Raw genomic sequence first — 13,193 nt, forward strand, 5'->3', positions numbered from 1 at the left:
AATTTCTAATATAACTAATGCAAATGCTAGTTATCAGAGTGGGCATGATGTTTGCATTTCAGTGGCCATCCTAATCAATACAGGACTTTATGAATATAATAATGTTAGCATTAACCCTTGCCTAGTTTCAAATTACTGCATACAATACATTTTTGAAAACACAGTGTTTGTTAAATTGGTAGGCATATTAGTAATCTGTATTGATCCATCTAATTCAGATCAGCAGAATGTAAATATATTAACGACACAATTGCAGGTTGATTTGAAGAGGATCTAACAGAAAAAGCTAATCTCAAAAGACTTAGAAAACTGAGAAACCAATATACAAAGTTAGTTTTAAAAAAGTACAATTAATAGAAATTAATCATTTGACAAATAATTATTTCCCCATATTTAAGTTATTGAAGGGAAAAAGCATTTGGGGCTGAAGTTGCTTACGTTAGTTTCTTCATAAGTGAAACTATAATTTAATGCCTGTTTCTATATTCACATTAAATATTTTTCAATCAATAGTTTAAATTCAATAAGAACATACTAAAAATTGTACAAGGCAGGTAATCTTGAAATAGAAATAGATTATTTCAGATGATTACAAGACAAAAAGTGGCAACGACATTTACCATTTGCTTCCTCTTGTATTTTAGGTTGATGATTTATTTGCATTTCTGCAAAAATAAAAGTGAAGTGCAGTTAATAATAGATCTGTCTGATAACATTATAACCGGGAAAAATGAAGTATGTTTAACTCTTTAACGGTAGCAAATCCTTAGGCTGACTTTTAGTTTACAGTAGGTCATATAACATTGCCAAGACACATATTTACATGTACTTTTATTTTCACTATGAGGAATAACTATAAATCTGATGTGAAGGGTAAGCTATCAAAGAGGACGTTCTGGGGGCAACTGGGGATTGTTCCATGACGTCCAGTTGTGTCAAAATCATCTTGTCCTTTCTTCCACCAAAGGTTTCATTAATTCTCACCTTGACGAAAAAGTTCAATTTCTGAATGAATCATGCCCTGAGACATAAAGGGAAGCCATCTGATGAAAAGAAAGAAAAACAAAAGAAGAAAAAAATAGAAAATTAATTTTTGCTTTTCTCGATTTTTACAATAAGCTTGATTCTGCATTTATTTTGGACATTGAAAAGCAACTATAAAAATAGCTTTTAAGTCAAACACAATCCAATTTACTGTGTACTCATCATTGTGGTAAGAATGATATCATAACTGTGGAATAAACTATATAAATTGCTAAACCTGCTAACCATCTACCTCTCCAGGCTTCTCAGTCCTCAGTCACTAACACCTGTAAGTGTAACTGGGGCTCCTGCGGAGGACTCCCAGTACCACGACGTAAGAAAGACCAGGGCAGGTCTAAGACTTTGAGCCTGATACCTGGGCTGGGCTAGAAAGTGTGACTGCCCACTGGTTTGAGGGAAACTTGGCACAGAAAAACAAGTTCCACCATTTTAATACCTCCTCTGTGGGGGTCTCTCTTTTGCTTTCACATAGCTTCCTTTAATATCTTTTCCTCAGTGTCTCCAAAAAGAATCATATTACCTTAAAATTTGGTGAAAATATTACCACTTTGGAAAATGTGCTTAGGATGAGTAATAGCTCATCCTGGCCGCTTCCCTCGAAACCAGCCAAATGTCTGTGTTAGAAGCTCCCTGTTGCAGAAAAAGCCAAGGCTGAACTCAGAAAACCGACTTCACCACTTGCTGGCTTTGTGCTATTACCCTCCTGAAGCTTAGATTCATTGACTGAATTACCCGCCTCAAAGAGCTGTTGTGAAGCTGAAATGAAGAGTCATGTAAAAATATTTTATGTATTATTAAGTAGTAAACAAATGTTACCATTCTACCACAAGACCACAGTTATTGTTTTCCCATATTCAAACATACTTCCATTCTTTCTTCCATCCATCCATCCATTCAATAAGCATTTAGCAAGTGCCTCTGTGTGCCAGGCATTTTGTTAAGTGTTGGGGATACAAGAAGAACAATAGAGACAAGGAGTTAAGCTGAAGGAGCTTTCAGTGTGAAAGAATGAAATAGATGGGTAAAGGTATAAATGTATAAAAATGTATAAAATGTATAAAAATGTATAAAATGTATAAAAAAGGTGTAAGTGTTGTAGGTGATGTAAGAAATACTTACAGATATTATGGGAGCAGAAAAGGAGACTGACCAACTCTGAATGGCAAGAATGTGGAAGTACAAAGGAATGAAGAACAAACAGATACTTGAGCTGAAGGTTGGAGAGTAAGCAGATGTTTGACAGGTAAACAAGAGGTCAGGAAGGGCACTGTAGGGAGAGAGAAGAGCAAAGATACAGAGATGAGATTCAGGGCGGCTGAAGCACAGGAGGCTGCTGGAAAAGACACTGGGGAGTGGGCCGCATGAGGGGGTTACTAAAGATCTGAGAATGTCAAGGACTTCAGAGGCTGAGCTGTGGGACTTACCCCACCACACTGGTCTTGAAATTAGCAGTGATACTAACATGTGAGGTATAAAAGTGAACTGTGAGCTCGCACTGTTCTGTCAGGACCACTCATTTCTCCATTTTTCGAAAGTTATGAGAGATCCCATTTCCTTCTGACTACTTCAGTTCACAGTGTTCTTTCTCTTCCTCCTCTGGAGTCTAATAACACATATAATTTATTTTAAGCATTTATTTAGCCCCTAATTTGGGTTTATGTATCCCATCTTGGCAGCTAGATTGTTATCTCTGTGGCTTTCTTAATACGCCAGAACAAAGGAGGTCAGCTTTATGTTTAAGAACATAGTCTCTAGATTTGACATGGAGTCAGATTGCCTGGCTTCAATACCAGTTAGTGACCCATGTTCTTGATCTCTCTAAGCCTCGATTTCCTCATTTGTAAATTACACATAATAATAGTACCTATACAATAGGGATACCAAATTAAATACATATAAGTTTATCGTGCTATCTGACGTGATAAATGGTCAATAAATATCAGTTACTATTGTATTTTCTCATTGCCAAACATACCAATATAGGTGGTATTATAGCAAACATATTTGAGGTGATTGCCATCCCCCTACCTTTTCAAATGTGACATAAAGAGTTAGGCCTTGGATAGTGATGTTTGTATCAGAGGATCTGTCTCTCATCCTAGCTGATGGGAGCAGAGATGGACACCTGACCCAGGCTTAGTCAATCAGATGTTCTCTCTTAATATTTTGACCTAAGAGATACAGAAACTGTGATCAGATGGCACTGCACATGGAAGCTTCACAGTACCTGCTTTGCTGAGGCCAGCTGGTAGTCTGGAACCCAAAGCTACCTGCAAGCCAAAGATATGAGAGAGAAGAGACTCCAGAAGAAGCTGGTCTACAGACAGAAGAAAGATCTTCAATGAAGAGACACCTTGAAAATCCAAAGAGAATAACTGGCTCTCTGATGACTTTCTAGTTTACAATGTGTAGCTTTATTGCTTAAAGCTGGGTTCCATGAGAGTCACCTTTGAAAATGCCATTTCTAAAATTAGCTTTAGTGAATCTCTCATTATTGCAACCAAACCAGGGTTTATTGACCGACAGATTGAAATTTTAAAAAATCATACTCTAGTCTTGTCTTTTGTTTAGTCCATTTATGGAAAGTTTTTGTTTTGTCCATTTATGGAAAGTCTGTTCTATGATTTCTCTTTTTTCAGAAGATACTGGACTAAAGCAATGCCATGGCCCTGAAAGCCCCAGAGACTTTTGAGTAGTGGGTCTCTATTAAAAATAATTTCCTCTAGATTGCTCTAGGTTCAGATTTCTTAAAAAACTTGAAATCATTAAGACTATTAACTCTTAATTCCCTTCAGTGGCCATCATTTCTATGGAATTTTTAAAAAATAGTTTTATATTGCCATCAGATCCTTGCTCATGAACCATTTCTAATGAATAGAACCACATAGATTTTAGTTGCTAGATGAGAGTTATTTGCAGCATACCCATATTTTCTTCTGCATATATGCCTCTATCTACCTGCCTAGGCATGTGTCCACATGCATCCTTTAATTTCTATTCCAGAATGTGCTCTAAAAGAAACTGAGAGAACTAGGCAAGGCTAGTCATTGAGGATTGTGAACCAGGTTTTTGCATTAGCACACAAAAATTCCCCCAAAGCCAGTGAACAGATGGGAGTATTGGAGCAGTATGGCTTGAGAGGAGCATGATGATATTAAAGGAATGGAATAAAAAGCAAGCAGGAGGAACTTGCTTGCCCAAGAACACCATACATATTATGCAGCCACCAGCAAAATCATGCTTAAATACCCCCAGATCACCAGGGAGTTCCCTTTCACTGGGCTAACTAGGAAACAAAAATACAGAAACAGACAAACAAAAATTTCTCTAGTCTTTTAAGATTAAAGTAGATAACCATGGAAAGTGTTTGAATGATCTTGCCCTCAAATATGTGGGCTGTTTTTGGTGGGAAAGGGACCCAAAAAGGTGACACAGATTTTTGTCTGAGATACATTTTAGATATGGCAACCACTCCTTCACATTGAAAACGGCACAAGAAATACTGAACACTTGTAAGAAGGTTCGACGTCTCCACCCCCATCCCGAAAAATGAGCAAGACTCATCCTTGCGCCTCATTCTGTCAGTTTCCCACCATCACTACTTGTCACTTTCGTACCAAGGAATGGTTCAAACTGACAAAGAAGAGCACAGAAATCTGCAGCAGCACAAATACATGCTCAGAATAGCAAGAAATGATTAATAGTGGCCTCTTTTGGGGAAAAAAAATCAGTAAAGTTAAATGATTGCTCACTGTCTCATGATAATTTTTATTATTCTCTTCTCCCTATAAAAATAGTATTTTACATTTCTGTACTCTATCAAAATTTCAACATCCTTTCTTATCTATGTTATTCATCATTTTCCCCTATTTCCCAGAAAGGAAAAATAAAACCATTTGTACATAGGCTGAATTATTTTGAAAATAAACAAATACATAAAGAATTTTTTAATGACACATCTAAGGATGTTATAGAGGGAACTCATGTGAAGATTAGGTGACCTCTAAGGTTTCTTCCAACTTGGGATTCCATTATGTTTTTTATTAGTTCCTCCCTCTTTCCCTCCCTTCCTTTTTTCCAATACTGGCCAAGTCCTTACATGGTACAAGAAGCCATGCTGGATGATAAAAACAAATGTATGAGACCCTACCCTGAAGAAGTTTATCATTTAGTACATGAGACAAACATGTTCACAAACAATACAGTGAATGACATTTCAATAAGCAGAGGAAAGAATAAAATGTGACATCTGAGGTAAGAGAATATTAATGTTCCTGGAAAATGTCTAGAGAAGGGAGCAAAACATACTTTATAGGGGAGAATTGGAAGAGAAGCCTAGAAAGGTTGATGATGAGGCAAGAGGGGTAAATTCATTTTAAATTTGGCACCACAAACTAACACCTTCACACATGGCTGGCCTAGGTGTAAAAGTTCCCTTGTCAACTGTAGTTATGCAAAAGAAGGATGCTGTTAAAACTGGGATGCCCTTGGTTCTTTTCTTGACCCTTTCCACAAATGATATATTCAGTCCTGCTCTGTATATGACTTAGTTTATGACTTATTCACAAATTCACCAATTTAGCACACACTTCCTGAGCACCTACTGTGTTCTGCTGTAGGTCTGTCCTGTGTACACCAAAGGTCTTTGATTACACCCTTCTAAAGGCATGGACCTTCATGTGTGATTTTCTTGGAATAACCATCAGGGCTGGCACAAAACAGTTAAGCAAGGAAAATGCTTTGTGAATAATAATGATGGAATGGTGGAGAGGTGATTATCAGCCTTGCTTCTGTTTAAGAATCTCTTGCATCAAGATGCAGCGTGCTGCTGCTTGCTACAGAGAGGGAGCCGTAGAAAACGCACCCCTCTCTGCCAGAGGGTGAAGGCAGAGAAGTCTGCATTGTGGTTGATCAACCAGTAACTTTTGTTTTTCAAGAGTGATATATCCTGAGATAAATAAACCATGTTTTGCTTAAAAATCTATACCAGTGAGACATTTAACTTTTTTTTTTAAACTCCTGTGCTAATTCTAAGAATCAATCTTTGGTATTATATTAATACTTAAAAATGCATATTAAATGATAATTTGGTTTATATATGTCTTAGTGAGATTAAGATATATTTAAACCTTTTAGATTCCATGTTCTAATTCCAAATCTCTCATTTAATGTGATTTCCCTTAAGGCTTATGGTGTCTTAATTAATACATGCCCTTCGGTTCAATTGAATGCACACGTAATTTTACCCTTATTCTAGTTCAGGAAACACGGTAGGGGCTGAAAGTAAAAATATCAGACATCAGCCTGACCTTGAGGAAAGTATTCTGAGAGTTGGGAAGGTAGGACAGACATAAACACATACATATAACTGAATACAGTAAGTGTTGAGTTAACTTTATGCGCTTTGGTAAAGGTATACAGAAGCGACAGTTGGCCCAGCCTAAGGCTTCAGGAAAGACTCCCTGGTGGAGGTGACACACCTTTTGTTAATTCACCAGTGAATATACCAGTGAGAGCCCATCAGACTCCAGGCACCAGGGGAGGATCAGGAGTTAGGTGAACTCAGATTGGACAGCACCAGCTGAGAACAGCACTGCAGACTGACCAGGAGCACAGAAGAGCTGTGTCTGCCAGACTACTGGCTTGGCCGCAGCCCCAAGGCCGGCTTCAGCTGCAATGGTTTCCACAGGGTGTGAGTCCAAGGGTGTGGGAAGGCCTTCTTACCCTCCTCTGCTCCAATGCTTGCCTCACCTGCCTGCAGGGCTCACAATTATGTTAATGGAGCAAAAGGCCCTCCTTTCAACAATTAGTAAGAAGGTGTTGAGCATTATGAAATGGTGAGCGTGGGCCTGGAGAGGAGGTGGCACCTACAAAAAGTATCTAGGATTTACTAATAGTCTATTCTAACCACAGTGGAGACCTTTTTTAAGTCTTCTTTTCTTCCATTTTTACACAAAGGAAATGATCTCAACCTTTCTCACAAAAAGGAAAAAAAAAAAGTAAAGCATCCTGAATAGAAATGAGGCTGGCACACTTTAAAAGTGTTAGCTGCAATATCAGCTCTGAGGAACACTGTGCAGCATCTTGTCCTACTCCTTAGGGTGTTACACCTCAGGGTCACGCCACCTATCTGACCATGATTTGGTTGTGAGAGGACAATGCTGGTCATGCTGCTCTGCCCTGTCAAGTCAAGTTAGACAGTTTTTTAAAATATCATTTATTTGTATTTAACTTTTAAATTCCTGCATCTATAAATCTCCTTCTATTTAGAATTGCCCTAGGTAGGCCTTTATTTCAAATAACCTACTCCTGCAAGCTCATATCAATGTCATTTCCTAAACCAGTCAGGAGTAATGGAAGGTGATACTGAGAGGCTCTGGGCTCTCCCTGTCTTCAGGCTGAAGAACTTTGCTATTAACTCTCTGTGAATCTAGACCCTGCTAGGTCAAGTGGGTTAACAAACACATTCATAAAAGACATTGTTTCTATTAAAGGGTAGGTACCAACTTCTTTTTAATGATTTCATTATTAAAGGTCTACACACACACTCACACACACACACACACACACACATAATACTACAAGTTGTGTGTAACATACAGAAAAATCTAGAGATCTCTAATTTAATGCTAATAAACCTTGCAGTGAATAGTGCATTGTAGGATCCACTCAAATAGTGTACTGGATTAAACAGTATCCCCCCAAAATTCATGTCCACTCAGAACCTCAGAACATGACTTTATTTGGAAACAGCCTCTTTGGAGATGTAATTAATTAAGATGAGGTCATATAGAAGCAGGGTGAGCCCTAGTCTAATGACTAGTGCCCTTATAAAGAGGAGAAGTGGCACAGAGACACAAACATAGAAAGAAAAGAGCCATGTGACAACAAAGGCTGAGACTGGAATGATGCAGCTGCTTACCAAAGAACACCAAGGGCTGTGGGAAACCACCAAGGCCCAGAGCACTAGAAGAGGCAAGAAGAGACGGTTCCCCAGAGCTTCAGAGGGAGCATGGCCCTGCTGATACCTGCATTTCAGACTTCTGGCCTCCAGAGCTAGGGGAGAATAAATTTCTGTTGTTTTAACCCACTAAGTTTGTGTTAATTCATTTTGGCACTCAGAGGAAACCAATACAAATAGTAAATAAGAATATTTACTTCATTTCATAGTCAGTTGAATGTTTGCCTCATTCACACAGAAAATTTTGCTTGCTCCAAACCTTAAATAGCCAAACCTTATGTGTAAATGGTAGAAATTCAGTGCTGTATACTCTATCTATATTAAATGTACAAAAGGCGGAAAAATAAAATCTTCAGGTATAGAAATAAAATAAAACCATAAGGATGTGGGTGTTCAATTGAAGAGGGGAAACAAGAAAAAAGAGAGATGCGAATCCTCACAGGAAGCATCTGTGATGCACAAAAGCATTCTCTTCAGTAGCTATGCTCTGCATTTCAGCTAAGCATTTTTCTCCCTTAACTTATAAAAGGAACGAACACTTGGTGGTCTTTCCCTCTGCCCTAATTCAGCTGTGCTGTAAATTCCTGACCCATCAGGAAGCCTCAAGGAGCATGACTGAGATTTTCTTTCTTTTTCCCCTCTGTGATGTATGCACTTGAGCATTTCTGCTGCTTGTACCCCAGAACTCACTACCATGAGTGCACCCAGCACGCCACCTTGGCTAGCTCTCCCACCGGGTCTGAGAGGAGACTAGGCAGTCCAGAAAGAGGTCTGTCCAGCTCCTGCGTGCAGCCACAGGTCTCCTCTCCCACCAGAGAACCCTTCTCCAGTCGCCTCTGCCTTAGAGTAAGTTGTCCTTGACCTTTCACGTGCAGCGAAGGCTCTGATAGCACAGAAGCAAATACAAGTGGCTTCAGAGCAGTCTTTTTCTGTTGTGGAAAGGAATCTGCTGTGCCTGAGTTCTACTCCTGGTGCCACTACTCTTCTGCTTCTTTAAGAATTAAGGAAGTAGGATCTGCCTCATCTCCCTATATCCACAGACAGGAAGGAATGATGTTTGCAGCTTACTTTCTTCATTAGGGTACTGTGTGAATGAGCATTGGCTATCATTTCTTCAGGACCCACTACCATGTGCAGAACATCAAATATTAGCATTTGTTATGTCAGGATGGTGTCCATCTGTTATATTACTTTTGGTTGCTTAACATATTTTGTGATTAAAATTTTTTTAGTTACGTTCCATTGAAACTAAATTAAGCTATCACTTATGTCTCTTCCTTCCAGACAAGGCCATGTTGGCATAGTGCAGACATGAACTACGGTAGTGCAGAAGGTGATCGGTGGAGGCAGTGGGGGCAATGGTGGTGGGGGCAGCACCGATGGCGTGGTATGTATGTGTAGGCATGAACTGTGTGACGAATAAATCTAAATTATCCCCAGGAGATTTCACATTTAAAAGAAATCAACTGAATTAACGTGACAAAGTATATCAGAACCTAAGAGCCTAAGAAGAAAACCCTGGATGAATCACTCCCTAGCTTCTGATGTGCAGAATAAAATACAGCTACCCCTTAGTCCCTAAGACGTCTGTGCGCTGTGGGTGGAAGCAGGCTGGGAAGTGATGCCCAGTTTTCTTCAGCACTACTTGCTGATTACTTCAGCAGAATTTGAATGGGAACTTAAAGGATGCACAGGACTATGACAAGGAGAGTAGAGTATAGGGCATTCCTATGTGAAGAATAGCACACTCCAAGGGACAGAAGCAAAATGGAACATAACTTGTTCAGGTCATGATAGGTGGTCTAATTTCACTAAGATCTTGCAAGAGGACAATTATAAAAACAAATTGGGGGGGGGCAGAAATGAGTCAGAGAGGAGTTGGCCTGATGGCCTAGCAGTTAAGTTCACATGCTCCGCTGTGCAGCCCGGAGTTCGCAGGTTCGGATCCCAGGCGCAGACCTACACACCACTCATCAAACCATGCTGTGGCGGCATCCACATAAAAATAGAGGAAGATTGGCACAGATGTTAGCTTCAGGTAAATCTTCCTTACAAAAAAATAATGGAGTCAGATGGTATAAAGCCTTGAATGGAAAGATCATGAAGTTTTTTCTTTTTTTTTTTTTTGGTAGGCAATGGAGAGTAATAAGGATTTTTGAACAGGAGGATGATGTAATTAAAATACTGCTTTAGGAACAATATTTTCTCCTGCACAATTGAAAATTTTTAGGGCAAAACTATATAATAAAATGCTAAAGAATAAAATTCAAAATAGAGCAAAGCAAAAATGAAAGAAGAAAAGATAAGCTAACTTCAGAATGATGCTAGTCAATGATGCTAGTAAGTATCAGAGTATGATTAGTTGGAAGTGGTGAGCAGGGTAGACTGGAGAGGAATCAAGACAATTAGAAGCCCATTGCCATAATCTAGGCTTGATGACACAAGGACAACAACTAGGGTGGAGGACATGATAACAGAAAGGAAGGGATGAATTAAACAGGCACTCTGAAAAAGGAATTGACTGAATGTAATGACTAAAAAGGCAAAAGAGAAGGAGAGCCTACTATGGTTCTCCTTGCTCCTTTTCAGCTACAGTCACCTCCAATCATCTTTGGTGTTTGCAGCTTTTAGTGGCAAACTAAAAGTATTTACTAAGTTTAGTATTTTTAGTTGAATTGACTCATTATTTTTTGTTCCGCTTTTTGCTTAGTAAAGTTGCAATTATTTTGGCATCTCCAAATCTGTACCCTTGTGTTTTCCAATGCCCCTGTTTTTGCCTATATTTTTTTGCCTTATTTCCTGCTGATTTTCTATTTGGAAAGAAGGCTGTAGGGCAGCCCCAAATATCGAAGATTCAAAATTTCCAAATAGAGCACAAATTTTCTCATTCCATGTATGCAATAGATTGGGTTTTCTTGTAGAAACTTGTTTTTATTCAGTCCCATTCATGGGTCTGGGAACCATCCTCTTTCCTGTGACTGAGAGACCAAGCAACAATAAGCGTTGGTGCCTAGCTAGCTGAAGCTGGGCGTGTTCACGAGACAGAAGGACTCAGCAAGGATCTGGAGAGCAAGGCTTAAACCTAAAGGCAGTAGGGCCAGGTCGGAAGTGGAGGGAGTTACTTCCTGGATTTACCTTTATGAGGCTCAAGGCAAAGCACAAGTTATCTAGATTTCAATCCTTGTCTTTTTTTATGTTCTGTTCCGAGTTCTCTCTAAAATTCTCCTTACTTAATTCCCTTATGAACTTGTTAGAATACTACAATTTTAGCAACATAAGGAAACCAACATATAAACAAATATTCTCATGATCTATGTAATAATGTTCAGTATTAAACTTTTAGTCTTTTTGTGACATACAGCACGTTGTAATAATAATAAATTACAAAATAAGATTTCCTTACAATGTTTAGCAATAGATTATTTACTTAAACAATCAATGAGTGATGCATGATATGGAAATCCATGCACTTAACACACACACACACACAGCGTCACCCACATCGCAACACACACTTCTGAAGTACCATTGAGACCAGCACTACCTTTCACAGGTGAAGATGGACTCAGATGTAGTACCAGGTTCTCTGACGACAACCTTTTCACAATACCAGTACTGTGATTTGTCACTGGCCTCACAGCGCAACAGCACCTTCTGCAGTTTTCCAAGTGACACTGCTTCTACTTGAAATGTATCAGTCTGAGGCAGGGGACAGAGACACACGGCACAGAAATACTTGAGTCCGGCACACGACATATACCGGCAATAATAACAGCCCAAGGACTACCAGAAGCAGCACAATACTTTAAAAGAGATAATGTTACTACAATTAGCATCAAAAGGGGTAATAAGAAAAGAAAAATAAGCAAATTATTTTTTTATCTATTAAAAATATTTTTCTGGCTGTGCTTTTTCTCTCTTGCAGTTTTATTTCCCCCATTTGGAGTAGTATCCAGTGTAACAAATGAAAAAAACCCTAATACAAAAGCTTCCGGTTTGTGGCTTTTCTCTTGCTTAGATTCCTGCCAGTGTGACGCAGTTTATTAGGTGTCGGGTTGACAACCGTGTGGCCTAACATGCAGCACGTTTAGTTTCCGTGAGTGCTGACATACTTTAAGGCATGTAGGAACAAATTTTCTCTTTCTCTCTCTCCTTCTCTCCGTCCTTCCATCTTCCCACTCTTCCTCTCTCCCTTCCTTCTTCCTTTCTTCAATAAACCCTCTCCTATACTTTCATCTCTAAAGAATAGAGAGCATGTTCTTGAGTTTGTTGTGAAAGAGCATCCTGGAATCTCCATTTCTAAATAGAGCCACTTTGTCATGTCAAAAACTCACTGACATTTCCTATAGTGGTTGGAATAAAAAGACCTTCACACATTACTTCCTCATAGATGTTGTTGAGAATAACCGCCCTAAAATCATCTGAGGAAAGGGTTATAAATTTAATTAAGTCTGAGACATTCCCAGAAATGACAGTTAACTATTAGCCACTGTTCCCCTGCCTTGTGGTGAAAATGCAAATCCAGTATTGTTCATATTTTCTATACGGGATAGGTTGCCTTAATGGCTGACTCCAGTGTTACCTGGTTAAATTTCAATTTGTATTTGAAGATATACTACCTGTGTGTTAACTGTTAGTTCCACATTGCTGATGGAAACCTTCTCTTGTTTAGGCCAAACCAAAACCATTATAAGTCCAATGATGATATTTCTGTAAACCAGCTTATGACTGTGCATGTTCTCAAGTGTGCTTGGATAATTACATTGTCACTATCCTGCATTCCCAGTGTGCCTCTACAAGCGACATATCATGGTACACATCACCCCCCGTCCTCTAGCTCCATTTCTGGGTATATCTGCTGCTTTGGCAGATAGTTTAGGTATGTTGACAGCTTTCTCTCTCAGTCCCCTACGTCTCATTCTTCTTTGTCTGAGGGCTTCCCCTTGTGGGACAGGTTTAAGGGGTGTTCTGAAAGTCCCTAGCAAGAAGGAATCCCACCAGTAACCAGCTCATTAACGTCACAATATTGGCTTTTCTCCCTTTCCCCACTCCTTCACTTCAAAAGTACTCACTGGGATCACATCCCAGATAAATTACCTGTATCCTAGTCTTTGCCTTATGGTCTGCTTTGGAGCAAATCCAAACTACGGTACCTCAAGGTCCAGAAAGATTGCCTGAATCAGCTTTC

General features: G+C 39.2%; 1 protein-coding gene across 1 annotated transcript in view; it reads right to left on the reverse strand.

Moving 5' to 3' along the window:
- The window catches only part of RP1 (RP1 axonemal microtubule associated), a 280,695-nt gene that overhangs the window by 92,337 nt on the left and 175,165 nt on the right, over window positions 1-13,193 (reverse strand). Inside the window, exons 21-23 of the mRNA XM_014791537.2 lie at window positions 11,550-11,704; window positions 985-1,043; window positions 621-665 (exon numbers count right to left, since the gene is read on the reverse strand). Coding sequence (XP_014647023.2) covers window positions 621-665; window positions 985-1,043; window positions 11,550-11,704 — 259 coding nt within the window. The remainder of the gene's footprint in view (window positions 1-620; window positions 666-984; window positions 1,044-11,549; window positions 11,705-13,193) is intronic.

This window comes from Ceratotherium simum, chromosome 31, assembly GCF_057802395.1.
Source record: "Ceratotherium simum simum isolate JZ-2026a chromosome 31, ASM5780239v1, whole genome shotgun sequence".
NCBI classification, from domain to species: domain Eukaryota; kingdom Metazoa; phylum Chordata; class Mammalia; order Perissodactyla; family Rhinocerotidae; genus Ceratotherium; species Ceratotherium simum.